Source organism: Dendropsophus ebraccatus, chromosome 12 (genome assembly GCF_027789765.1).
Source record: "Dendropsophus ebraccatus isolate aDenEbr1 chromosome 12, aDenEbr1.pat, whole genome shotgun sequence".
NCBI classification, from domain to species: Eukaryota; Metazoa; Chordata; class Amphibia; order Anura; family Hylidae; genus Dendropsophus; species Dendropsophus ebraccatus.
This window is the reverse complement of record NC_091465.1, coordinates 48286671-48313048: the sequence shown is the minus strand read 5'-3', so window position 1 is coordinate 48313048 and position 26378 is coordinate 48286671. Positions and strand designations below refer to the sequence as shown.

Here is a 26378-nt window from a genome sequence, read left to right as displayed (position 1 = left end):
ATATGCTGCTGAGTCGTTGTTTAAGTTTTCCGGGCCGGATTTACTGGAATGGCGGATAGGTTGGTAGTGGGATCTGCCATTCCCTCCCCCTCGATCCAGTGTGGGTTTTGGGATCAGGTGAGCTCTGATCCCAATCAGCCTGAGAAGGCAAAAAGCTCACAGTGTACAGGTCCTTGCTCTCAGACAGGAGTAAACAGCCTGCGTGGTCTGTTTGGTGAGAGCTGGGAAGACAGCCGCTGCTGGGGCCTGTTCACACCCCGCAATACTGCCGACTGAAGTGCCAGAGAGGTAACCTGCTTTGTTAGTTAGCGCCCAGACGGGCAAGACCTTTTTGTTTTGTTCTTAACCCCTTCGTGCTGCAGCTAGTTTGGGCCTTAATGACCAGGCTAATTTTTCAAAATCTGACCTGTCTCACTTTATGCTCTTATAGCTCAGTGATGCTTTAACGTATGCTAGCGATTCTGACATTGTTTTTTCGTGACATATGGCACTTTATGTTAGTGGCAAAATTTGGTCACTATTTTGTGTGTTTTTTGTGAAAAACATCAAAATATCATGAAAAATTGAAATAATTTGCATTTTATGAACTTTGAAATTCTCTGCTTCTAAAAAAAGAAAGTCGTAGCACATAAATTAGATACTAAGTCACATTACCAATATGTCTTAGGTCTTATTCTACCATAATTTGGTAAACATATTTTACTTTTTTAGGGTGTTATGGGGCTTAGAAATGTATCAGCAAATTATCACATTTTCGTGAAACTGATTTTTTTAGGGACCAGTTCTTTTTTAAAATGGATTTAGAAGTCTGGTATCCTGAAAACCCCCATAAGTGACCCCATTTTGGAAACTACACACCTTAAAGAATTAATCTAGGGGTATAATGAGCATTTTAACCCTACAGGGGCTGGAGGAAAGTATTCACAATTAGGCAGTAAAAAAATTGAAAATTTTAATTTTCCAATAATATATACGTTTAGATTAAAGTTTCTCATTTTCAAAAGGAATATGAGACAAAAAGCACCCCAAAATTTGTAACGCAGGTTCTCTTGAGTACAACGGTACCCCATATGTGGGCGTAAACCACTGTATGGGCACACAGCAGGGCTCAGAAGGAAAGGAGCGCCAATTAGCTTTTCCAATGCAAATTTTGCTGAAGAAGTTTCTGAGCGCCAGGTGCGTTTGCAGTGCCCCTGTAGTGTCAGCAGAGAGAAAACCCCCCATAAGTCACCCCATTTTGGAAAGTACACCCCTCAAAGAATTCATCTTGGTGTGTGGTGGCCATTTTGACCCCACAGGTATTACAGGAAAGTATTCAAAAGAAGACAGTAAAAATGAAAAACTCGAATTCTTCTAATAATATGTTCGTTTAGTTTGAAATTTCTCAATTTCTCGAGGAACAAGAGGAAAAAAGTACCCCAAAATTTGTAACGCAGGTTCTCCTGAGTACAATGGTACCCCATATGTGGGCATAAACCACTGCATGGGCACACAGGAGGGCTCAGAAGGGAAGGAGCGCCAATTAGCTTTTTCAATGCAGATTTTGCTGCAGAAGTTTCCGAGCGCCAGGTGCGTTTGCAGTGCCCCTGTAGTGCCAGCGGAGTAAAATCTCGCCATAAGTCACTCCATTTTGGAAAGTGCACCCCTCAAAGTATTCATCTTGGTGTGTGGTGACCATTTTGACCCCACAGGTATTAGAGGAAAGTATTCAAAAGTAGACAGTAAAAATGAAAAACTCAAATTTTTCCAATATTATGTTCTTTTAGTTTGAAATTTCTCAATTTTATGAGGAACAAGAGGAAAAAAGTACCCCAAAATTTGTAACGCAGGTTCTCCTAAGTGAAAAGGTACCTCATATGTGGGCATAAACCACTGCATGGGCACACAGGAGGGCTCAGAAGGAAAGGAGCGCCAATTAGCTTTTTCAATGCAGATTTTGCTGAAGAAGTTTCCGAGCACCAGGTGCGTTTGCAGAGCCCCTGTAGTGTCCGCAGAGTAAAATCTCCCAATAAGTCACCCCATTTTAGAAAGTGCACCCCTCAAAGAATTTATTTTGGGGTGTGGTGAGCATTTTGACCCCACAGGTGTTTGAGGAAAGTATTCAAAAGTAGACAGTAAAAATGAAAAACTCGATTTTTTTCCAATAATATGTTCCTTTAGTTTGAAATTTCTCAATTTCTCAAGGAACAGGAGAGAAATGTCACCCCAATATATGTAAAGCAGGTTCTCCTGAGTAGAACGGTACCCCATATGTGGGCATAAAAAACTGCATGGGCACACAGCCGGGCTCAGAAGGGAAGGAGCGCCAATTAGCATTTTCAGTGCAGATTTTTCTGAAGAAGTTTCTGAGCGCCAGGTGCGTTTGCAGAGCCCCTGTAGTGTCAGCAGAATAGATTCCCCCAAAAAGTCACCCCATTTTGGAAAGTGCACCCCTCAAAGAATTCATCTTGGGGTGTGGTGACCATTTTTACCCCACAGGTATTAGAGGAAAGTATTCAAAATTGGCCAGTAAAAATGAAAAACTCTAATTTTTCCAATAATATGTTGGTTTAGTTTGAAATTTCTCAATTTGACGAGGAACAGGAGAGAAAACGTACCCCAAAATCTGTAACGCAGGTTCTCCTGAGTACAACGGTACCCCATATGTGGGCATAAACCACTGTATGGGCACACAGCAGGGCTCAGAAGGGAAGGAGCGCCAATTTACAGGAGCAAAATTGCAGCTAGTAATGGTTATTAGAATAGCGCAGTTACTAAAATAGAATAAAAAAAATGAGATTACAGGTAATGTGGGGTGGTTACGGGCAACCAGGGGTGGTTATGGGCAACCTGAGGTGGTTACAGGTAATCTGGGGTGGTTACGGACAACATGGGGTGGTCACGGGCAACCTGCTGTGGTTACGGCAACCTGGGGTGGTTACAGGCAACGTGGGGTGGTTACGGGCAATGAGTGGTGGTTATGGGCAACGTGTGATGGTCACGGGCAACCTGCTGTGGTTACGGCAACGTGGGCTGGTTACAGGCAACGTGGGCTGGTTACAGGCAACGTGGGCTGGTTACGGGCAATCTGCTGTGCTTACAGACAATCTGGGATGGTTACAGGAAACGTGGGGTGGTTACGGGCAACCTGCAGTGCTTACAGACAATCTGGGGTGGATACGGGCAACGTGGGGTGGTTACGGGCAACCTGCAGTGCTTACAGACAATCTGGGGTGGTTACGGGCAACGTGGGGTGGTTACGGGCAACCTGCAGTGCTTACAGACAATCTGGGGTGGTTACGGGCAACGTGGGGTGGTTACAGGCAACCTGCAGTGCTTACTGACAATCTGGGGTGGTTACGGGCAACGTGGGGTGGTTACGGGCAATGTGGGGTGGTTACAGGCAATGTGGGGTGGTTACGGATAAACTGAAGTTCTTATAGGCAATCTGGGGTGGATACCTGTTATCTGGCATGGGCACCGCAATCTGGAGGGGGTCATTGGCAATTTTGGGTGGTCAGAGGCGACGTGCGGTGGTCAGAGGCGACGTGCGGTGGTCAGAGGCGACGTGCGGTGGTCAGAGGCGACGTGCGGTGGTCAGAGGCATCGTGGCGTGGTCAGAGGCATCGTGGCGTGGTCAGAGGCAACGCGCGGTGGTTACGTGCAATCGGGGGGGGGGTTACATGTAATCTGGCATGATTACGGGGAACCTGGGGGGTTATGTGCAACCTGGAAGGGTTACAGACAATCTGGGATTGTTACTGATAAACTGAAGTGCTTATAGGTAATCTGGGGTGGGTACATGTAATTTGGGGTGGTTACGGGCAATCGGGAGGGGGTCACTGGCAATTTGTGGTGGTTACGGGCAACGTGCGGTGGTTACGGGCAACGTGCGGTGGTTACGGGTAATCTGGGGAGGGGTTAGGGGTAATTTGGGAGTAAACTGCAATTATTACTATAATAAAAAGTGTGTGTTTTATTTTTTTGTATGTTTGTCACTTTTTGTACTTTATACATTCATGTTCACTGTATTACTATGATTACTGTGATATTTTCTATCTCAGTAATCATAGTTCAGTGACAGAGACCAAATTGGTCTCTGTCACTTTAAATTTTCAGAGTTGGCTGGTTGTGAAGCGCATGCGCACTTCATAACCAGCCAGGACGTCGAGGAGGAAGGAGCTCCGTGGATCTGGTGAGTACATCGGGAAGGGGGGGTGACTGGGGGACGGGGGTGACAGGGGGGGTGGGGGGCGACTTGGGGGGTGGGGGGACATCACTTTTTATCCCCTGTCACCAATCATTCATGGTGACAGGGGATAAAAAGTGCCTGGATGCACATGGCACAAGCGATCAGCGGTATATAGTATATACCGCTGATCGCTTGTACCGGGACCAAACAGGGGGGTCCCCGATGACTGCCCCATGCTCTCCGTTACCTCCGGTGGCGAAGAGCATGGGGCTTTCATTCATTTTAACTTTTACATCGCTGTGAACCGACATTAGTCGGTTCACAGCGATGGCGGCGGCCATCTTGGAAATGATGGCCGCCGGGGGAGGGGGGTTAGTTATTGGGGCACTAGGGGGGGCTGATCTGAGGTCTGGGGGACACTTATTTCATCTCCCCCCGCCGTAGATTCACGGCGGGGGGAGATGAAAGGCGGCGGCGGCACCGGTAATCTCCTTTACCGACGGTCGCCGCTATAACGTTAATAGCGGCGATCGTCGGTAAGGGGGGGGGGGGGGCGGGACGGACCCCACACACTGCCCCAACCCCTCAGCTACCTCCGGTAGCCGGGGGGATGGGGTGGGGGCCGTCCCGGCCCCGCAGCCTTATTCTCTGCCATCGCCGTAAAAAGCTGATGGCAGCAGAATAAGGACCATTAGTGACCGCCGTAGAAAGCCGTATCGGCGGTCACTAAGGGGTTAAAGCACAGTGTTGCTATATTTCTGTTATGGACTGTTTATGCTGCAAATAAACGCCAAGCTGTTATTTTACAAGTCCAAGTCTGCTGTGAACTGTGTCCAAACACACCATCCCCCGGGAAGATCCCTACAATATATATATATATATATATATTTACTTATTTACACACACACATACACAAGCACTGTGTGGAATACAAATAGTTGCTGTCCGGCTCCAAGTAGTATAAAAATCTTTTCTTTATTGTAGCATATTAAAAACTGTACATGACAGTATCATAAACGCCAATGCGTTTCGGAAAAGCTTCCTTAATCATGGCATACAAAATAGTAAAAAACACATCTATTTATACATATATCCCAATAAAGGTAAAAGGGGAGGGAACAAAGAAAAGAGACAGGAAGGGGCAAAGTTCTATATCAAACACCTGTGGAAGCGAACACAGGGAGTAGCATACATAAAACCAGATACGGATAAATAGCATGGAAAGAAGAAAACGCATTATACATCTCATGGTGTAAACGCAACATGTGAATATAAACAAATATTAGAAACATGAGCGCATACAGTTAATGAAAAAACACAGCAGGGGGGTCTATACTATGAGGGAGAAATACATTTAACATGCTCAGAACACAAAAAAAAAAAAAAAAAGGTTAGACTACGGGAAGCCTTTTGGATCCTAGAATTAGACTGTCGTATACCATTAGGTCTTAACAGGAAGAAAAATCTGGCTTTTATTTATTAACAACTTCGCAACAGTGTGTACATTTTTTTTAAGTTTTTTTTTTTTAAAGTTTTTTTTTTTTTTTTGTGTTCTGAGCATGTTAAATGTATTTCTCCCTCATAGTATAGACCCCCCTGCTGTGTTTTTTCATTAACTGTATGCGCTCATGTTTCTAATATTTGTTTATATTCACATGTTGCGTTTACACCATGAGATGTATTATGCGTTTTCTTCTTTCCATGCTATTCATCCGTCTCTGGTTTTATATATGCTACTCCCTGTGTTCGCTTCCACAGGTGTTTGATCCCTGTGTTCGCTTCCTGTCTCTTTTCTTTGTTCCCTCCCCTTTTACCTTTATTGGGATATTTGTATAAATAGATGTGTTTTTTACTATTTTGTATGCCATGATTAAGGAAGCTTTTCCGAAACGCGTTGGCGTTTATGATACTGTCATGTACAGTTTTTAATATGCTACAATAAAGAAAAGATTTTTATACTACTTGGAGCCGGACAGCAACTATTTGTATTCCATATATGTATCGGGAGTCGGCCCGACTCAAGGTCTCGTGCTTCATGGTGGCTGGTTCCTGAACTTTTGGATCAAGGGTGAGCTGATATTATCCCTTTCTTCTCTACACCAGCACTCTATGCCCTATGTCTTATGCTTAAAAAAGACCTTTAAGGCTCTAAACATCGCTGTAATGCATCTAGTAAAGAGAAGTCATGACAGAGCTAGTACCAAGGGTCAAATGTTGTATTGTACATTTCATAAATAGTATGGAATGTTTAAAAAAAAGTACTAGAAAAGTAGTAGTCACTACTCCGCTAACAAATCACTCTTCTTCCAGGGCACATGTGTCAAACTTAGGCCCACCAGCTGTTACAAAACTACAATTCCCATCATTCCTGGACTAGCTAAAAGGCTAAAATGTTGGCTGTCCAGGCATGATGGGAGTTGTAGTTTTGCAACATTGGTGCTGCCATCTATATACAGCCTCACTTGTTCTTAAAATATGTGTAGTGTTGCAGTTCAGTTCCAGTGAAGAAAATGGAGCAAAGTTATAATATAACATATAACCTGAGGACAGGTGTGGTGCTGTTTTTGTAAGAAATCAGTCATGTTTTTCTTCTTCTTTTTCTTCTTCTTATTAATATTATTAATAACCCCTTAAGGACCACGGGCTTACATTTACGCCCCTCACCCTAAATGGCGGGCGCCCACCATTAACCCCTTAAACGCATCGCAACCATAGCGTTTAAGCGTAAGTGAGCGTAAGCATCTCCGGTCACTTACCGATTGGGACCCCGGCAGCATATCTGCGGGGGTCCCGATTGCACTGCTTACTCCTTACCTCTGTGCAGTCCGATCTTCTTATAAAAACTGCCACAGGCCACAGGCAGGCTCTATCAGTAGATCGCAGATTACATAGCACTGCTATGATTGCCTAGCAGTGATCAGTGTATACAATCTAATGTAATAATGTAAAAGTCCCCTAAGGGGACTTAAAAAGTGTAAAAAATTAAATAAAAATCAATAAAAGTTTTAACAAATGTCTTAAAGCCCCTCCCCCCAAAAAAGTGAAAATCACCCCCTTTCCCATTTCATACATAAAACCCACAAAAATAATAAAGTTAATTAACATATAACATACCCTAGTGTGCGTAATCGTCCGATCTGTTAAAATAAAACAATATTGTTCCCACACTGTGAACGACGTGAACAAAAAGCAGTTTAAAAAAACGCAGGGATTGCTTTTTTTAAATTACTTTTTATGCATAAAAATTTTTATAAAAAGTGATCAATGCGTTTGATCTAGAAAAAAAAATGTTACTAATAAAAACTAGAGATCATGACGCAAAAAATGACACCCCATATGAACCCGTAGGTGAAAATATAAATGCGCTATAGGAGTTACAATAGGGCCATTTTACCCTTTGAGGACCAGGCCCAAAATGACCTAGTGGACCGCGCAAATTTTGATCTTTGCGCTTTCATTTTTCCCACTTCCTCTTCTAAGAGCTCCAGCACTTTCAGTTTTCTATCTTCAAGGCCATGTAAGTGCTTGTTTGTTACAGGAATAGTTGTACTTTGTAATGGCGTCTTTCATTTTACCATAACATGTATGATGGAATTCCAAATATATTATTTATGAAGATATAAATAGGTGAAATCGTAAGAATGCAATTTGGTAACATTTGGGGGGTTCCTGTGTCTACTTAATGCTTTATATGGTAAAAGCAATATGATACCATTATTCTATAGGTCAGTCCGAACACAACCATATGCAGGTTACACAGATTCTCTAATGTTATATATTTTTTTATAATGAAATCCTTTTTTTTTGGCAATTAATTATTAATAAATTGGCCCTATTGTGATGCTTATAATGTTTTATTTTTTCATCTACTGGGCTGTATGGGATGTCATTTTTTCCGCCATGATCTCTAGTTTTTATGAATACCATATTTGTGAAGATCGGACGTTTTGATCACTTTTTATTATTTTTTTATATATATATATAATGTAACAAAATCGTTAATCCGCGCACTTTTTTCCCTCTTTTCGTCTACGCTGTTCACCGTTCGCAATGACGCTTGTTATATTTTAAGAGATCAGACAATTACACATACTACGGTATATTATATGTTTATTTATTTTTATATGTTTTATTTATATGATGGGAAAGGGGGGGTAATGTAAACTTTTATTGGGGGAGGGGTTTTGCGGTATTGTGTTAGTGATTTTAACTTTTTTTTTTTATATATACATTTTAAGTCCCTTTGGGGGACTTGTACATTACAACATTACTTGTACATTACAACATTACATTACTTTGATTTTAACACTGATCATTGCTATGCCATAGGCATAGCATTGATCAGTGTTATCGGCGCTCTGCTCATTGAGCCTGGTTGTGCAGGCTCAGTGACCAGAGCGCCGATCAAACCGCACGGAGGCAGATGAGAGACCTCCGGTGGTCCGTTTTAAGTGACAGGGGACTCCCTCTGTCACTTACACCTAAACGCCGCGGTGTTTAAGGAGTTAATGTCACGCTGCAGCGCGATCTGATTGCAGCCGGCCCCCACTTGCTATGAAGCGCGCATCGCTTCAGAGCGCGCTTCATAGCTCAGGACGTACCGTTCCAGGGTCGTCTGGGCACAGGCTTCCAGGACGTCCCGGTACCTCCTAGGTCAGCTATTTGCAAACAAAAAGTTTTAGTGCTAATAAAAATAGTAAAACGTTAGAAAACCAAGTAAACACGCATATCACTGTGTTCAGAACGACCTATATAATAAAGAAAATATGTCTGTTTTACCGTAAAGTGCATTACATAAACATGGAACCCCGCCAAAATTAGCGAAATCGCATTTTTTGACCCAAATTCACCACATAAATGATATTGCCATTACAAAGTACACCTGCTCCTGAAAAAACAAGCCCTGTTGGTGGAGTTAAGGGTCTGAGAAGGTGAGGAGGAAAAAACAAAAACGCTAAATGACAATTGTCCCGGTCCTTAAGGCCATTTCAGGCTCTGTCTTTAAGGGATTAACGACACCTTTCAAGACAAAACAGACTGGTTTTCCAAGTAAAACAGATTGACAGCGTGTAGTGCAAGCATTGAACAGCCGATCAGTGTGTCAGTTGTCAGGACCCTGCAGATCAGTGATTGATGAACTATCCTGTGCATAGACAATCAACCTCTTTTGCCTGGAAAACCCGTTTAAGGCTATGTTCACACTATGTAAAAACAACAGCTGTATTTCATAAGAATACCAATTGTTGTTTCAAAAAATATCGGCTGTTAATGGCACAACGGCTGTTGTTATGAAATATGGCCATTGTTTCGACATACCCAGTGTAATCTTACTCTATGGCTCTGAATCTTGTCATAGAGACAAGCGCTATGGAGAGAGAGCGGAAAGAGCTGTGTGCTACTGCATCTCTCTTATGTAATGTACCGCTGTCTCTTTCTCTGGTTATGAGGCCATTTATTCTTCTCTGTATCCTCCATCTGTGATGTGATGTACATAATGGTTTCTGCACATCTTAAGTAAACAGATAATTCTCAAACAATCTCACACAAACTGATAGATTTGTAATATAAGTAGACACTTCCTTTAAGTCTAAAAGTACTGACCAAATACATTTTAATTTAACTCATAGGTAATCGTTATGCTCAAACTAAATGATGCTCTTGTGTGTGCCTCTTGGGGGCATGGTAACATCGCCTCTATAAAGACTAGTGACTATACAAGACCATACAAGATGAAAGTCCTGTGGTAATACAGTCTCATATTATGGCCTCTGCTTTACTTGCAGGATCCTCGCAGCCGACACAAGTTCAAGGTTCACAGCTACAGCAGCCCGACTTTCTGTGATCACTGTGGTTCTCTCCTTTACGGATTGGTTCACCAAGGAATGAAATGTGCTTGTGAGTACTGTTTATTAGCAATTCATTATTAAAGCATTTCCTCATCTGTACATGAACAGAGGTTAAAGCCTCAAATACGACGTCTGGTTTCTAGTAAAGTCGAAGGGGTGTGTATTAGACATAAATGCGGCATTGCACTAATGTGGCACAATATCAGTGTACTGTTCGCCAGTATGAGTGCCACCACTGCAAGGTGGAATGAGAGAAGAGGTAAATTACAGCGGGTAGAATGTGGTAGAATCTCTACCCAGGGCCTCCAATCATAAAAGCACTAATATGATGTTTTTTTTTTTTGTTGGCTACCATTTCTTCATCTCTTGTAAGGTCACTAAGGAAACCACTCACTGATAGTAGGGATCCCAGTTGTTTTTCACAAAAATGGAATAACTGATTTAGCCCCTAATAAGAGAAAGCGCAAAAAGCTTAGGTCAATGACATGTTTCTAGAAGGGTTGAATTAAAGGACAGCCCCATCAGCTGTGCAACATGGCTGCTCTTGTGTGGCCACATCTCCAGCATACATACTGTACATCACAGAGGAGCACAACTGCTGACCTATCAGAATTTATAATTAGTCTTATGTTTGTTTTTCTTTGCCATATATTGTGTGGGGATTAGTTCAAGTGGCAATAGAAAAGTCTTTCTCCATACACAGTTTAGCCAAACAGCAGCCCTTATATTTCCAGCATAGAAGGTATAGCAGAACTAAAACAACAACGTCTTGACTTCAACAAAAACAGAATATAAAGTCCTAGCGGACAACACAAAACTCACAGGTCCTTTTCATTTGGGGGTTCACCCGGCTTGATGTGGAAAGGTGGATTCAGACACCCACCAGCTTCCCAATTGACACACTCTGCTGCAAGTCCAACAAACTCCAGAGTTGGACCCACACCCCAGCTCTGCTGAGCTACTTGGATTTTATAAGGTCACAGAATACGTGGGAGCAATCATACCACCCAGTGAAAGGCTGGTCCGGATAAGCTGTGCAAACAGCAATACTATTTATCCAAAAGTGTCAGTATCCTAGGGTTACTGACAAAGGCTACTGGCTCACTTCACCTAGGCTAGGCACTGCCGTAACATGTATCTGTCATCTACTATGACACCTTGTACCTTCTCACAATTCTAAGGTATAATTTATATTTTAGGCTGTGTTCACAGCCATTGTTTGGCACTCAAAAACAACGGCCGTTGTATCGAGTGTAAAACAGTGGCCATTGTTGCAGTGAAAATTGCATTTAAATCAATGCATAAAGGCCAGAAATAACTGACATGTCAATTATTTCAACACAAAAATTGTTGTTTAATACAACCGCTCACTAATAGTGAGCAAAATCATCCTTTGGCCATGTTCACATGACGTTTTTACTATCTGTTTTTTTTTCTCTCAAAATGACATCATTTTGCATTTTGGGAGTCCATCATTACAATGATGGCTGTTGGTACTTTATTCTAGTTTAGGCCCTTTTGGGTGTGGTTCTTAGGTCCATTGAATTAAGTAGAAAAGACAGTGAAAGGACAGAGAAAAAAACAAAAAAAAAGTGTATAAACAATTAAAAATAATGTCTGTTTGCAAAAAACATTGTGAATAATTGTCATAAACATTAATTTGATGTCTGCACAAACAACATCTGTTATTTAATACACTATAGTAGAAATTTATCAAGGGCGTTGCACCTTTTTTCAGGTGAATAATTAGCTTTTTCGACCATTTTTTTGTTCTATTTATGAACCAGTATTCAACGGACAAATATTTTTTAGATGCAACTTTTTTTAATCTGTCTGTTTTGAGTATTCAACCAAAAATTTGCATAATTCAGGATTTGCGCCCAATTTATCATTTGTGACATGAGGGACGCTAACAGCTCAGCGATATCCTGTGGCCTTTCATGGCAAGGCTTTCCACTGAAATCTCTTAATAGGATAATGGTCGCCCACACAGAGCAAGGGTTTCCCAGGAATGTCTTTACCAGATTGCAACAGATTTATCAGCAATAGAGCATTTATAGGACCAACTTAGTAGCCATTTGGTAATCTATCAATATGCATGGTCTACAGGCCCAGCTGCACCATCTGTGGGCAAATGATGCCATGCAGAACCTGTGTCCTTCATGCCCAACTGTATGTCATCTGGTGTCCTTGCTAGATGCGCCCAACTTGGGACTAAAGCTCCTCTCAATTATATATCATTACATCCACACATACTGTATAACATTTTATTAATTTGCAACTTGGCGCTTTATTTTTTGTCAACGAGTGTACAATAGTGATAAGTGAATACTGTTTGATAGATATTCAATCGAATAGTAAGGTATTCGATCTATTGAATATTATCGAATAGTTCGCCGAATATTCGATAAATATTCGATAAGCATTCAAATCCCCCAGCTTCCGGTTTTTACCTCCAAGTGGTCGAATAGATGTTTTTCAATCATCGAATACTTGTTCCCATAGACTTTAATGGGATTGAATATTCGATCGAATATTCAGGAGATATTCGTATGAATATCGAATATTCGAATGTTTCACTATTTGCTCACCACTAGTGTACAATCATAACCTTCTCTGCCAAAACTGAAATACCGCTTAAAAGTAGCTTCACACGTACCGCATCGTACCAGATTTTTTACTGCGGATTCGCAGCGGATTTGACTAAATGAATAAAAACAGCATCAAATCTGCACCATCAAATCTGCTCGGATCCGCAGCGGATTTGACTAAATGAAACAACACAGCATCAAATCTGCACCGTCAAATCTGCTCGGATCTGCAGCTGATTTGACAGTGCGGAATTAATGCTGTGTTAATGTGTGATGTGTGAAGCTACCCTAAATATTCATTGGTCAACAAGAGTTTCCATTTACAATGTGTTGTCTTCCTATAGGCTGTGAGATGAATGTACACAAACGCTGTGTTCAGAATGTGCCTAGTCTTTGTGGGGTCGATCACACTGAACGTCGCGGTCGGATTCACATCAGGGTGGAGGCCATTAACGACGAAGAGTTTCAAGTAACAGGTATATGCAATTGTGTATGAAATACATTACACAAATACAGTATATACATAAAGTACTGTGCAAAAAATTTAAACAAAGTGGTAAAAAATGCTGCAAGGTAAGGATGCTTTCAGAAATAGAAGGGTTAATATATTAGTTTGGTGTGACTGTCCGATGTTTTCAGCATCAGTTCTTTTAGGCAACTTGTATTTGTAACTTGTATAAAGGAACTCATCAGGGAGGTTGTTCCATTATCTTGGAGAACTACCCACAGATCTTCTTCTTTTTTTTCTTCCCACTGCTAGCTGTTCTTTTTCGTAACCATGAAGTGCTTGTTAACCTCTGTCTATCCCCTTAAACATTTTTTTTTTAAATCTAAAGGCTTGAGGGCTAATAACGATTAAAGAAAAATCACCGGCTTAAACAGATAAAACAAGGTCTTAGGTTGTCAGTGAGAAAGAAAGTAGCTGGTAGAATCTACAAGTTGGTTCATACGTAGGACGAGATCGTCATCTGAGTCCTGTGCAGGAGGCAGTTGATTAAATTTAACTTATCAATACTTTTTGATGGGTTCTGTGCATGTTTTTTTTTTTCCGCATATCGCATTATTTTCCAAAATTTGCACCAAAAAATCGGACACCCAACATTTCCCTAAAAAAAACCTGAATACCTGACAAAAACAGAAATTTTTTGGTGCAAAAGTGGTGCTCATAAAAGCACTTTGACAATGCTAGATTTTGGACAGGGTACGGAATGTACCAGAAAAACAAAACAGTCGCCCTCACCTGTTATATGAAAGGGGCAGCTAGTCATGTACCGTAGATGCTAATCAGTGCATGCATCGCTGTAATACAAGTGATTTACCAGTGACATGCCCATTCTGTTTGGAGAAATACATGTGATGAGGACTGCCTGTAGCATTGTATGTTGAGCATGGTTTCAAAGCAGAAAACAGGATTGTACAGTATGTTGAAAACATTGTAATCTGAGGCTATTGTAACCTAATAGAGCAGTGTGCACAGATTACATGCTGACTACCTTTAATCACCACTAGAGAGCATATGAACTAATTGCATACAGTACAATTGAAGGCGTTGTCCAGGGTTTTTTAAGATTAAATATGGACAGGAAATGGGTTTCAAACTAAATAATAATAATAATAATAATAAAATTTTACTCACCCCTCGCTCACCACCACTCCAGCACAAATAACTGACCTTTGTGGTCTCTTCCTGCATGCTGCATCACATGCATGGGATGTTATCGTATAAGAGGGCTTATATGTTTGCGGGACAAGATGTACTTTCTATTGCCATCATCTTTAGGTACATATGACTTTGAACGCTTTCTTTTACTTTTTTCAGAAACAAATTAACAAAATACAGCCAAACTGTATATTTTTTTCCTATAGCGTTCACCATGTGGGAAAAACAATGAGATAATAATATAGATCAGGTCGTTACAGATGCGGTGATATCAAATATGTGTATATTTTAAATTATTATTATTTTTTTTTTTAATTGTGTAGTTGTATTTCTTTGGGACAGGGGTTGAGTGTGTTTATATATATATATATATATATATATATATATATATATATTTAATATAATACAATGATATTTTTAAAAAAAATATACATTTTAACTTTTTATTAGTCCCACAAAGGGACTTTGTAATGTAATCTTTAGATTACTAATATAATACACTGTGCTACTAGTATACAGTGGTGTATTATCATGTCATCATGATGTTGATAGGCAACGTAACTGGCCTTGCTGTGGACAAAACCAAGTACGCACAAATATATGGCATACCTGGGGCCTTCATTAAAGGAGAAGTCCAGCGAAATTTTTTATTCAAGTATTGTATTGCCCCCCAAAAGTTGTACAAATCACCAATATACACTTATTACAGGAAATGCTTATGAAGTGCTTTTTTCCCTGCACTTACTACTGCATCAAGGCTTCACTTCCTGGATAACATGGTGATGTCACGACCCGACTTCCGGAGCTGTGTGGGCTGTGGCTGCTGGGGAGGATGATGGCAGAGGGATGCACAGTGTCCTTCCAGTGCCCTGTGTCCCTCAGTGTTCCCCTGCCATCATCCTCTCTAGCCACAGCCCGCACAGCTCTGGGAGTCAGGTCGTGACATCACCATTTTATCCAGGAAGTGACATCACCATTTTATCCAGGAAGTGAAGCTGAAAACATTTCTTGAGTATAATCATCATCATCTTAATCATATGGGTAAAATAAAAGGAATTATAGATTGAGTAATAATTTTCCAATTCTGAGGCGAATAAAGATATTGAGGAAAAGTTATTAAAGCTTGTATGCCAGTGTTTTTGCGTAACAGGCTGCAAATTTTTTGCACCAGCCTCATTTTGCTCACAAATGTCTGTTTTCATGCTTGTTAGTCCATTTTGCACCTGCTCGCTAAAGGGGTGTGGGTTTGGTATAACAGGAGTATGGTAAATCTACTGTGTTTTAATCCGCATTTATTTTATTTAATTTTTTTAAAAGTCACTAAATTCTTTTGCAACTGCTCATTCTGCTCAATAGGTCTGCAAACAGCACATCAAAAATGGTATTGAAAAATGGTGCAAATTTGTCATTTTTATACCCAGGCAATTTGATAAATGCTATGGTCTCAGCACCATGTGACCAGCTTCACAAAGAAGGTACATTCCTCTTCTTTCCACTACTTTTTAATAGTTTAATATAAGGAGGAGGAAAAAATTTGAGGGAAATACGAGGCATGTCTTTATTTTCCATTGCTTAGTAATGTTCACATTGTACAGTATGTTGCATAGGTTTTTTTTATGTTTGTGTTCGGGATCCGAACCAACATCAGGATCCCAAACACAAACATAAAAAAAGACCTATGCAACATAGGTCAGTCTTGTTTATGTTTGCCAAATATTCACAAACAAATAAAGAATGTGCAGTAGAAGCGTATGTTTCGGAGCATACAGATATCAGGTGCAAAGCGTAAAATATGTAATAGTGGAGTAGTTACAAGGTGTGTAGCATTAGCGTATCCATTATTTGCAAAATATATACGTCATATGTGTGTATAGGCAATGACGTGCATACATGTATCACACAATACGGGCAAAGAATGCAAGGCCGTAGCGTACAGTCAGCTCAGCAAGTCAAGATGTCCCAGCAAGACTCCCCTTTTGGCCTCGGAGAACTCAAATACATTGTGAAGATAATGGACAGGATGGACTATGATGGATGCCTGGTTACTACAAGGTTAAGAAATCCTTATAGCACTAAAATGCTGGATTCTGTCATCCTCCCTACCCTGACAATTTCACATTGTTCTTAGCCCTACTCGGTCAGCTCTCCCTCCCTACACTGACTAACTACCACTGTGAATATTGCTGCCTAACTAAATTTAGATGCTGCCCCTGCTCGTTTCACTCTCCCTACTGAACAGCACAAGAATCAGGAAAGATGGTGAGAAAATTTGCCTCAGCGTAGCATTTTTATAGCATGTGAGTAACGTACGTAATGACACTAATCGTACAGCCAATCACAGTGATGCCAGTAGTGACCATGGCTACTACATTACCTGATGTGCCCTTCCTTCCCCAAACGTTCATTGGCTCTTTCAAATTGGTGAAAGGAAACTTACAGAGTTGCGTACATCAGGAGCTAAACGTTTGCATGTTTGAATATGTTCGAAAATGATCATTATAACCATTCCGATCATTGAACAAATTGTTTGTGATTGGCAAACACAAACAATTAGCGTCCTGTTCGTACGAACAAACGAACATTTACGAACATGTTCACTCATCACTAGCCCAGACCCGCACTATATTTGATACAACATTAATAGTCACAGAGCATTATTATTAACTATGATAACTGATAAAATGCTGCACACTGTAATCCAACAGAAGACAGAAGAATAGAGACTTTAAAAATTTGCCCTGACTCTTTAACCCGAAACATAACAAAATATATGGAGCAAACACAAATCTTAATATTAATGTGAATAGAACTTACAGAGAGACAGATGTTAGCACTGTACAATAACACCTGCGTATTAAGGATATGTGTCACATTACGAATACTGAAATGTTCAGCACCCATCTGTTGTTCAGTGTAATAATAGATTGAAATAAAATGGAAAACTGGAAAAGGAAGAAATTAATGTCAAGAAATAAATGCAGTCCAATATCAGTAATTTAAATATTTTACAAATTAAAACTGCAAAAAAAAGTAGCCCACCCCCCACACTTCATTATACAATTCTTGTGGCTATTGCGAATTGTGGGAGAAGCTTCCCTAAGGCTGCATTCACACGTTCACTGTAATAAAGCAGCCATTACAGTGCATTGCATATCTGTACAGTTCCCCCGCTCCCAGCATCTAATTACATATGCTTCCCAGGCAGGGGGAGAGTCCGTTACAGGCATTCTACGTCCGCGTTCCGTGCGGAACACAGAAAGTGCGAATGCAGCCTTATCCAGCCTCACTTTCCCTAGAAGAAGAAAGTTAGTTGGAGAGATTCCTATTTAAGGAAATGCAAAGTAAGTTAAAGAAGACTTTCTGTGCCATTGAAGTGAAATGCCTCATTTGTCTAGGGATGTCATCTGTTGGATCTTTCTAGATCTTCAGGTCCGGCCAAAAAGATATTGTAGCTAACACACCATGTATTTGTTCTGAGGCCTGCATACCGCAGTGGATGTGAGTACTGTGAGTACATTAGCTTTAAGTGTAGCATATCAATAGAACGTCACCAGAGCGGGGAAGCCGATGCCGCAGTCTTTTTTATGAGCTGCGGCCGTGTGCCGTGCATGACAACGGTCTGTTACCGGGCACCATCTGAGGCGGAAGCACTGGAGGCGAGCCAGCCCGCCCCCAGTGGGAGGAAACCCCTGCCCCTCTATGACGTGGTTCAATTAGAATCAATGTAATTGTGTCACAGAGGGGCTGGAGTTTCCTCTGCTTCAGCCCCAGCCGTTGCCCGGTAACAGACCGGCGCAGTGCGCGGGAATTGGGAAACAGTTTAAAAATAGAGAACTTGTCAGTTCACACAATAGAGCGTGCGACTCCAGCGGGTGCACCCACATCCGAATTCAGAAGATATAAAGATCATCAGGCCGGTACTGCAGTATCGACCAGGATGATCTTCAGGAACACTGGCCATTCTGTGAGCCAGCCGGGTCACAGAATGGCCGGTTTTATATTACGTGTGAACATGGCCTACTAATAGATTTAAATAAAATAATAAAAAAATGGGAAAAAAAGCAACTTTTTACAGTTTTTGGTAGTAAGTTTATATCCGACAAGCATTAGTGGCTGATCAGTTTCTGCTGCTAGAAAGTCTCCTTCGAGGAACATCTTGACGTAACCATGGCTACTGTTAAATCTGTAAATCAAGCTACAATAAGTAACCTGAGCCGAACAATAAGGGTGGTATTTTACGGGCCGATGGGGGCCCGATAATACCTGTAAACGAGCAGCGATCTGCTATATTGTCGCTCGTTTACTGGGCCTATTACACGGCCCGATAATCGTTTAACAAGGGCTGCAAGGACATCGTTGCCGATGTCCTTGCAGCCCTTGTTTAAACGACATACATTACCTATCCCCGCTCCAGGGCTGCTTCTGCGTTCCGCTTCTCCACAAGTCCCGCGCGTTCTAGCTTCAGAGTGGCCTGTCAGCTGACAGGCCGCTCAGCCAATCACAGGCCGGGGCCGCCGCGGGGCTGCCACAGGCCAGAGCGAGCAGGACCCGGGGAGAACACAGCAGGAGCAGCCCTGGAACGTGGATAGATAATGTATATCGTCAGTCGCCGGCCGCGCACCGCTATTACACGTAGCGGTGTGCGGTCGGCGGCCGACGAAAATAGGTCAGAACCTTTATCAACGATCAGCCGATGATCGTTGGCATCGGCTTATCGTTGTATTTATTACCTGGAGCGATAATCGGCTGAATCAGCCCGATCCGTGTAATAGTACCCTAAGACTAAGGCGAGATTCACACTGCATTTTTGCCATCCGTTTTTTGCAAAAACGGATGGAAAAACGGATGCATTTGTGTGAATCCGTGTTGATCCGTTTTTTTCTTTGACTTCCATTGTAAAAGAAACGGATCAAAACGGATCCGTTTTTTTTTTTAACGCACAAAAAACTAGTGTCAGCTACGTTTTTGTGTCCGTCCAAAAAAACGCATCCGCTTTAATCCGTATTTTTTACAATGGAAGTCAATGGAAAAATGGATCAAAACGGATGCACACAAATGCATCTGTTTTTTTTCATCCCATTTTTGCAAAAAAACGGATGAAAAAAACGGATGAAAAAAACGTAGTGTGAACCTAGCCTTACATTTTTTTTTTAAATTATTATTATTATTTAAAAATTTTACTTCATATGCTTTAGTAAAACCGAAAATTAACGGGGCATTCACCCTTTTGATGTATTGGTGGGACTTCGCAGAAAATAAGGACCAACTCAGCTACCATGCCCCCTGGGGGTCCGCCTGTTACATGTTTGCGTTCCCCTGCTGAACGCTCCGGCCACTACTCCCAAGGCTGACTTGTCTTCTGAGCCATTCACTGACTAATGCAGAACAACACTGAAGTCAGTGTTTGGTTAAGCGGGCTGTCACTGCCAGGACAAGTTCCTCTTGGAAGTAGTGGGGTTCAGTGGAGGACTCCCGGGAAACATGTTAGGTGAGTATGGATAAGCTGAATTCCTGGAGTACCCTTTAAGGGCATAGCTGTCTGTACATGGAGACTGAACACAATAACATCTTAAATCTGCTGAATTCAGGAAAAACAAATATTATGGACATGAGACATAAAGCGTTTCCTGTTTTATATTTAACAACCAAGAACATTTGCGTATCTAAAAATGTCCCAATCTGTGAAAACATTCCCCATGCCTGTCTAATCATTTCATCACAACGCATCCGTTACCTTCTCTTCTAGCTATGTCTCTAGCACCATCTCATGGAGAATCCTCATTACAGACATTACATCTTCACACCTAAGAATCGAGATTCCCCTTAGCAACAAGCTAGAGTTAAAAATAACGTGTATGCGCTATACTTGGATTTCTTTCCTGTTTGTGCACATTAAATAGCATTCAATCTGTCCCCTGAGTCAAGCAGCACTACCATCTTATGAATTCCGAGGATCTGTAATAAGGTGTGAGGGGTAATAGACACTTGTGTTCTAACTGCAGAATACCGTTATATGCTATGGAAATGAACATTGCACAAACAAGATATATAGATAGACATGCAGGTATGTAGATAGATAGAGAGATAGAGAGAGAGATAGATAGATAGATAGATAGATAGATAGATAGATAGGTAGGTAGATAGATAGATAGATAGATAGATAGATAGATAGATAGATAGATAGATAGATAGATAGATAGATAGATACGTAGGTAGATAGATGAGTGGAAGGGCACCAGAGTATATAGTCTAGATATGGAAGCCAGAACCTTACAGCTCTCTAAACAGCTCCTGGTGTGAATCATAGCCTATATAGTTTTTGCAGCTGTATGACAAACAGGCTATATAAAGAAATTATTTTTAGTACATAGAGGTAGTGTCCCTATACAATTGCTCTCAGTGCTCAGAGGTACCATATGGTGCAACTAACATTTATGGCTAAACTTTGGTTACTCAAGTATAGTTCTCCAACTTGCAAAATAACTTTTCTGGCATCTTCAAAATATCAACAGCCTCCAAGGTATCCTTGTTTTCCAAACTGAATGAACTTTCTGGCAAATTGTCTGTAAAACTTCACTGTAGTTGCTGACTTCATCACCTGTCTTTTGAAGACCCACAAATTCTGATTGCCTATGTATAGAACGGGGCCAGCTCGGGGAAGACGGTGCCTCAGTACTTCTCTTGAACCGCGGCCCGGTTCCCATGTATGGCGCCTTTCTATTCAAGGTCACTGGCCGGGGGTGGAGCCCTAAAGGTGAGCCGGCCCGCCCCCAATGGAAGGAATGCAAGAATCAATGGAGCTGCAACATAGAGGGGCCCACCTCCAACGCTTCCAGTCCCCGTGAATAGAACAGTGTTCTATATACAAGCAATACTATGTACCTGTACCTGAAAATGGACTGGCCAATCATTGACTGAAGCGGCGTCGCCGAAGATCCCAGAACCTGTTGGGGGTCCTGCGGCCGTTCCCCGCGCTCATCGCTGGCACGGGGAGAGGGAAGTTGTTACTTGTAATTGTTTCCCACCCTGCCCCCTGCAGGCTGCCGTCTTTTATAATCCGCCAGACTTCTCCTTTAAAGATTTCCCTTGCCTATATTTATTGACAATTAGATGATTTTAGATAATATATTAGTGCAAAAACTCCTAAGCATTTATTCTGGTCTTCATCATCTACATAACTGCAGTGCATTGCATAGATTACTAGTGTGCTTGTGGTCTCCATGGTTGCAGCTCTACCACAAGAATCATACCGTCATGTTACTGCAGTCTGTTCCTCGCTCTGGCACGGAACCTTCACTGACAGCTCTTCCTTCAGGGCATCTGCTGTGAACTGTTTGAAACAGTTCTTCACACATGTACTTAACAGAGTAATGTCAATGACAGATCGGTTTCAGTCCACTGTGGAGTAGTTATGTCCGTGTTAGGGTGAACTATGAGGTCAGAAGAGGCTTTTGCTTGCAATGAGATTATAACAGTATCTTAAGCATCTTAAGATTTGATGACTTTTTTTCAAGATTCTTCAAAACCAGTTAGATACCGGGAGACAGGAAAAACAATATTGTACTAAGGTTCAAGCTACACTGGTAATTTAGTATGTTTATGTTGGCCTATGCTGTAAGATATTACTTACTATGAGGGGAATTTATAATCTTGTTGTCAAACTCAAAAAGTAGATTTAAAAAACCTGTAAATAAATTTTAAAAAAGCAAAAAGCTACAAGTGGATGATTTCAGCATGATACCCATTCAGCCTAGGCTTCTAAATGTCCTGAAATGTCCTGAAAGTTGAGACAGAAGGTAAAAATAAAAATACATTTGTGTCTCCTTTGTTTTAGAAGAAGCATAGTTTGTGCTGCCAGTAGGTGGTAGTATTATTCAGTGTGATGCAACCTGTTTAACAAGAAACATACACAAGAAGGTCGGTAGACAGTGTCAAACTGGCCCACTGGAGGACCAGAGGATCCTCTGGTGGGCCCTAACATCTGTGTACTAATCAATGCTGCGTCATGATGGCAGCACTGTGGCCGCAGTCAGAGATATGGATCGACTATGTGCAACCTGTGAGGTCACACAATGCCCGGGCACAAGACCACTAGGGGAGACAGCGCAGTGGGATACTAGTGACGTCGCCCCTTCTTACAGCCTGGCATATAGGCTGATGTCATTATGATGGGCTGTAATACAGGGTTTCAGGCAGGCAGAGGATAGAGAAAGGACGGGGAACCAGGAGAGGTGATTTGATTCCCCCCCCCCCTCCAAGCCTAATAGTATTGGCACCTAATAGTTGAGGTAAAACTATACAGGGGGCACAGAGGGGGGCCCTATGTTATGGGGGTGGGTTTACAGTAGTATACAGGGGCACAGAGGGGGCCCCTATGTTATGGGAGGGGCACAGAGGGAGGCTTATATTAAAGATGGGGGAACACAGAGAGCACAGATGGGCTTTATATAAGGGGCATAGAGTACAGGGCATAGAGTACAGAGGCATAGAGTACAGATTGGACTTATTTTGTATAGAGGGGGCGTAATACTACAGATGGGCTTAATACTATAGTGGGAGCACAGAGGAGGCCTAATATTATACAGGGGCACAAAGAATGCCCAATACTATACAGAAGGCACAGAGGGGGTCTAATACTATACAGGAGGCACATAGAAGGCCAAACACTATACAGGGGAAGGAGAATGGTCCAAATACTGTAGATGTCACAGAGGAGGCTAATGCTATACAGAAGGCACAGAGGGGGTCTAATACTATACAGGAGGCATAGAGGGGGCTAATATCATATGGGAAACACAAAAAGGGTGGTGGCAAACACTACACAGAGGAGATTTTACTATACAAGGGGCACAGAGGGGGCAAAACACTATAAAGAGGGTACAGAAGAGGCTAATACCACACTGGAGGCACAGAGGTCTAGACTATGCAGGGAGCACAAAGGGGTCTAATACTGTACTGGAAGCACATAGGGGGGCAAACACTATACAGGCCATTTAGAGGGAAATAAATACCATCCAGAGTGGGAAACATAAGGGTAAAATACTGTACAGGGGGCACAGAAAGGGCATAAAACTATACAGGTGTAACAGGAGGGTCCAATACTTTTCTGGGGGTATATTGGGGGCTTAATAATATAAAGGGAGCACATGAGGGCTTAATACTATGGAGTGTGAAAAAATAAAAGAACAGAAAGTGCTCCTAATAGTGTATACTATAAATACAGAGATTCCCAAGCCCAATTTGTGCCACTCACCTTTCATAGTTGTGCAGTCCAGACATGACTCTGTAAAAGTGTATAACGGAAGGCGCCTAGTGTCTTGGCCGCCACTGCTCCACCTGATCACTCGAAGGAAGTAGGAAAACTGTTAAAGGTATCACACCTAAAATACTTTGATTTCAAGTATTTACCACGATATGAACAAACAATACTGTAAGGCAGCAGGTATAGAGAGTGCAGAATTGCACCAATCCAGGTGAACTTAATGTAATGGTCCTAGGTCAAGTTGTACCAATAATGGTTGTTTTATTATAGGACAAAAAAAACGTGCTTCATGAGCTATGCCACCCAATTCAACAGGTAGAAGAGACATATCTGATAAAGTGGGAGACATAGCTCATAAAACGCATTGTTTTTGTCCTTTAATCAAGCCACCTAATGGTACACCTTGTCCATTACATCACTTTCTCCTGGACTGGCACAATCCTGTGCTCCCTATACCTGCTAACTTATTTGTTGAAATAATACTATGGAGTGGGCAGAGAGTGGTCTATCAATACTGAGAGGACTCTGAGGAACAAGAGATGAGCAAAGCGAATCTGATAAATCATCTATGAAGAGTCCGTTATACCAATTCACTTGGAGCAGTGAACAGTGTCCATCTGGGAGAAAGTATCATTTTACGGCACTCATTTATAATGTCCACCGCTGATCCACCAAGGTCCACTGGCTGACTTTTTTTTAATTGTCATTTTTCCAATTTTTGACACTGGAACAACAACATGTGTTGAAACAAATTGCTACTCTGTAATAGTCCAACTATAGTAAGTTTGGCAGTTTTAACAAGATTAATTTGTGAATAAGTACGAATCCGACCCAAAATTTGCGAACCTTGTGAATTGAATTTTTAACTGCTTAGTTCCTCTCTAAACCTTACTTTAGTGCAAGGGCACAAAGAGGGCCTTATTACTGTATAAGGCATCAAAAAGAAAAAAAATAGATCCACAAAGGGATCACTAAAGAAATGCAGGACAGTCCAAGAAATATATAAATCAATTATACTTTATTAATGAAATTCATAAAAAATTCACATAAAAAGGAAGGAGGCATGAAACAGAACTGTACACACAAAATCAGTGGGGGGCCAGATGTAAACAATTTATATGTTTATATATTGCAGATTCTAATGAATATATATGTATAGCAATACATGCATCCACCACAAGATGGCACCAAATATCCACAGATAAATAATTAATAGGAAAAAAATATTATTAACTGGGGAGGCAAGATTAAAAGATATATATGGAGTATAATGACCAAAGGTCTATAACAACTAACCAAATGCCCCTGAACAGCAGAAAAATATATATAAAGAAATTTAATATAACAGCGGTGGATGCATGTACTGAAAGTGCCACTCACCTACTCACCATACGTACATTTTGCGTTGCTTTGTAATCCCTTCACATTAAGGTACTCGAAGCTCGGACAAGCTTCTTGCGATACTCGAGAAAATGGCATCGTCCTTTTCCTGTAAGTTTGGGCGTAATTTTTCAGCCAACCAACATGCAGGAGACTCTTTGGTACATCGTGCGATGATGTGGGACCCATAAATTTTGGTTGGCCAGATCAGATGACCCGGGCATATAAGAGTCGGAGCCGGCGGTGCTCACCTCACATGCATGCTGGAAGCGATTAGGGACAGAGCTGCTCATTGTCGGGGAGAGCGTTAGGGAGGAAATTAGTATTCCTGTAGGCAGGAATACTAGAGAAAGAACCTAACAGCCCTTGTAAGGGTTGAAAATCTTTATTTTTGCCACGATCTTAGCTGCACACTATGGTGATTGACTGCTGGCAGAAAGGGGACAGCAGGTGGTGCATACAGACCCCAAAGAAGTCCTCAGTACCATTATTTTTCTTTGTGGCTGGAGCTGCTGCTGTTGTACATTGTATTGCTGTGGTTTGTAGTACGGTTGCATAGAACCTCACTGCTCATTGTCCTGTGTAACAGGTGGCATACACCATAAAGCACCACTTACACACAGATTATACGACAACCTCCAAAAACTAGTGTGACCAGTATCTTTTGTCATCTGCAGCCAGTCTGCAGGGTTGCTTTCTTTTTAAGTGCAGCGATATCTAACCTCACTGCTCATTGTCCTGTGTAAGAGGTGGCATACACCATAAAGTACCTCTTACACACAAACTACACGACAACCTCCAAAAACTAGTGTGACCAGTATCGATGATCGACACGTCGTATGAGACCGGCCGTTCCGTGACCCCGGCCGGGTCACGGAACAGCCGGTCTCTGGCCGGATCATCTCAGCCGGTACTCAAGTACCGGCCGGATGATCTTTCCGGCCGCAGAGCTCTGATGTGGGTGCATCAGCCCGCTCCCGCATCAGAGCTTCCCATAGCACACAGTGAAGCAAGCGGCCGGAGCCACTCGCTTCACTGTGTGAACTGACATGGCTTTCTGCGTCTGGAATTCACTGAATTCCGGACGCAGAAAACTGACATGTCAGTTATTTGCAGCCCCGAATGGAATCCCGGCCGGTGCGTATACGATGTATATACGCTCCGGCCGGGATCCCATTGAAAGTAAGGCATTGTTCCACCGCGCCAAAAGTACAGCCGTTGTTGCCATTGGCAACAACGGCCGTACTTTTACGTAGTGAGAACATAGCCTAAAGGGTTAAAAGTGTATCCATTTAAATTCCGGGGCCTCTTAAGAAGACTGTATTGTTACTTCTTCGTCCCTACCTCCAATGATTTTGCCTCTCATGAACAACTGCATGAGGGTGTGAGGCTAAATCTAGCTATAATCCGGCTATTTTTATTGGATGATTGTATTGTCCATTTCATACCATGTTATTGCTGGATACAA

General features: G+C 41.8%; 1 protein-coding gene across 1 annotated transcript in view; it reads left to right on the top strand.

The window, feature by feature from the left end:
• PRKCG (protein kinase C gamma) overlaps window positions 1-26378 on the top strand; it is a 283303-nt gene that overhangs the window by 166614 nt on the left and 90311 nt on the right. The window contains exons 4-5 of the mRNA XM_069946946.1: window positions 9955-10066; window positions 12953-13084. Of these exons, the coding sequence (XP_069803047.1) occupies window positions 9955-10066; window positions 12953-13084 (244 nt within the window). The remainder of the gene's footprint in view (window positions 1-9954; window positions 10067-12952; window positions 13085-26378) is intronic.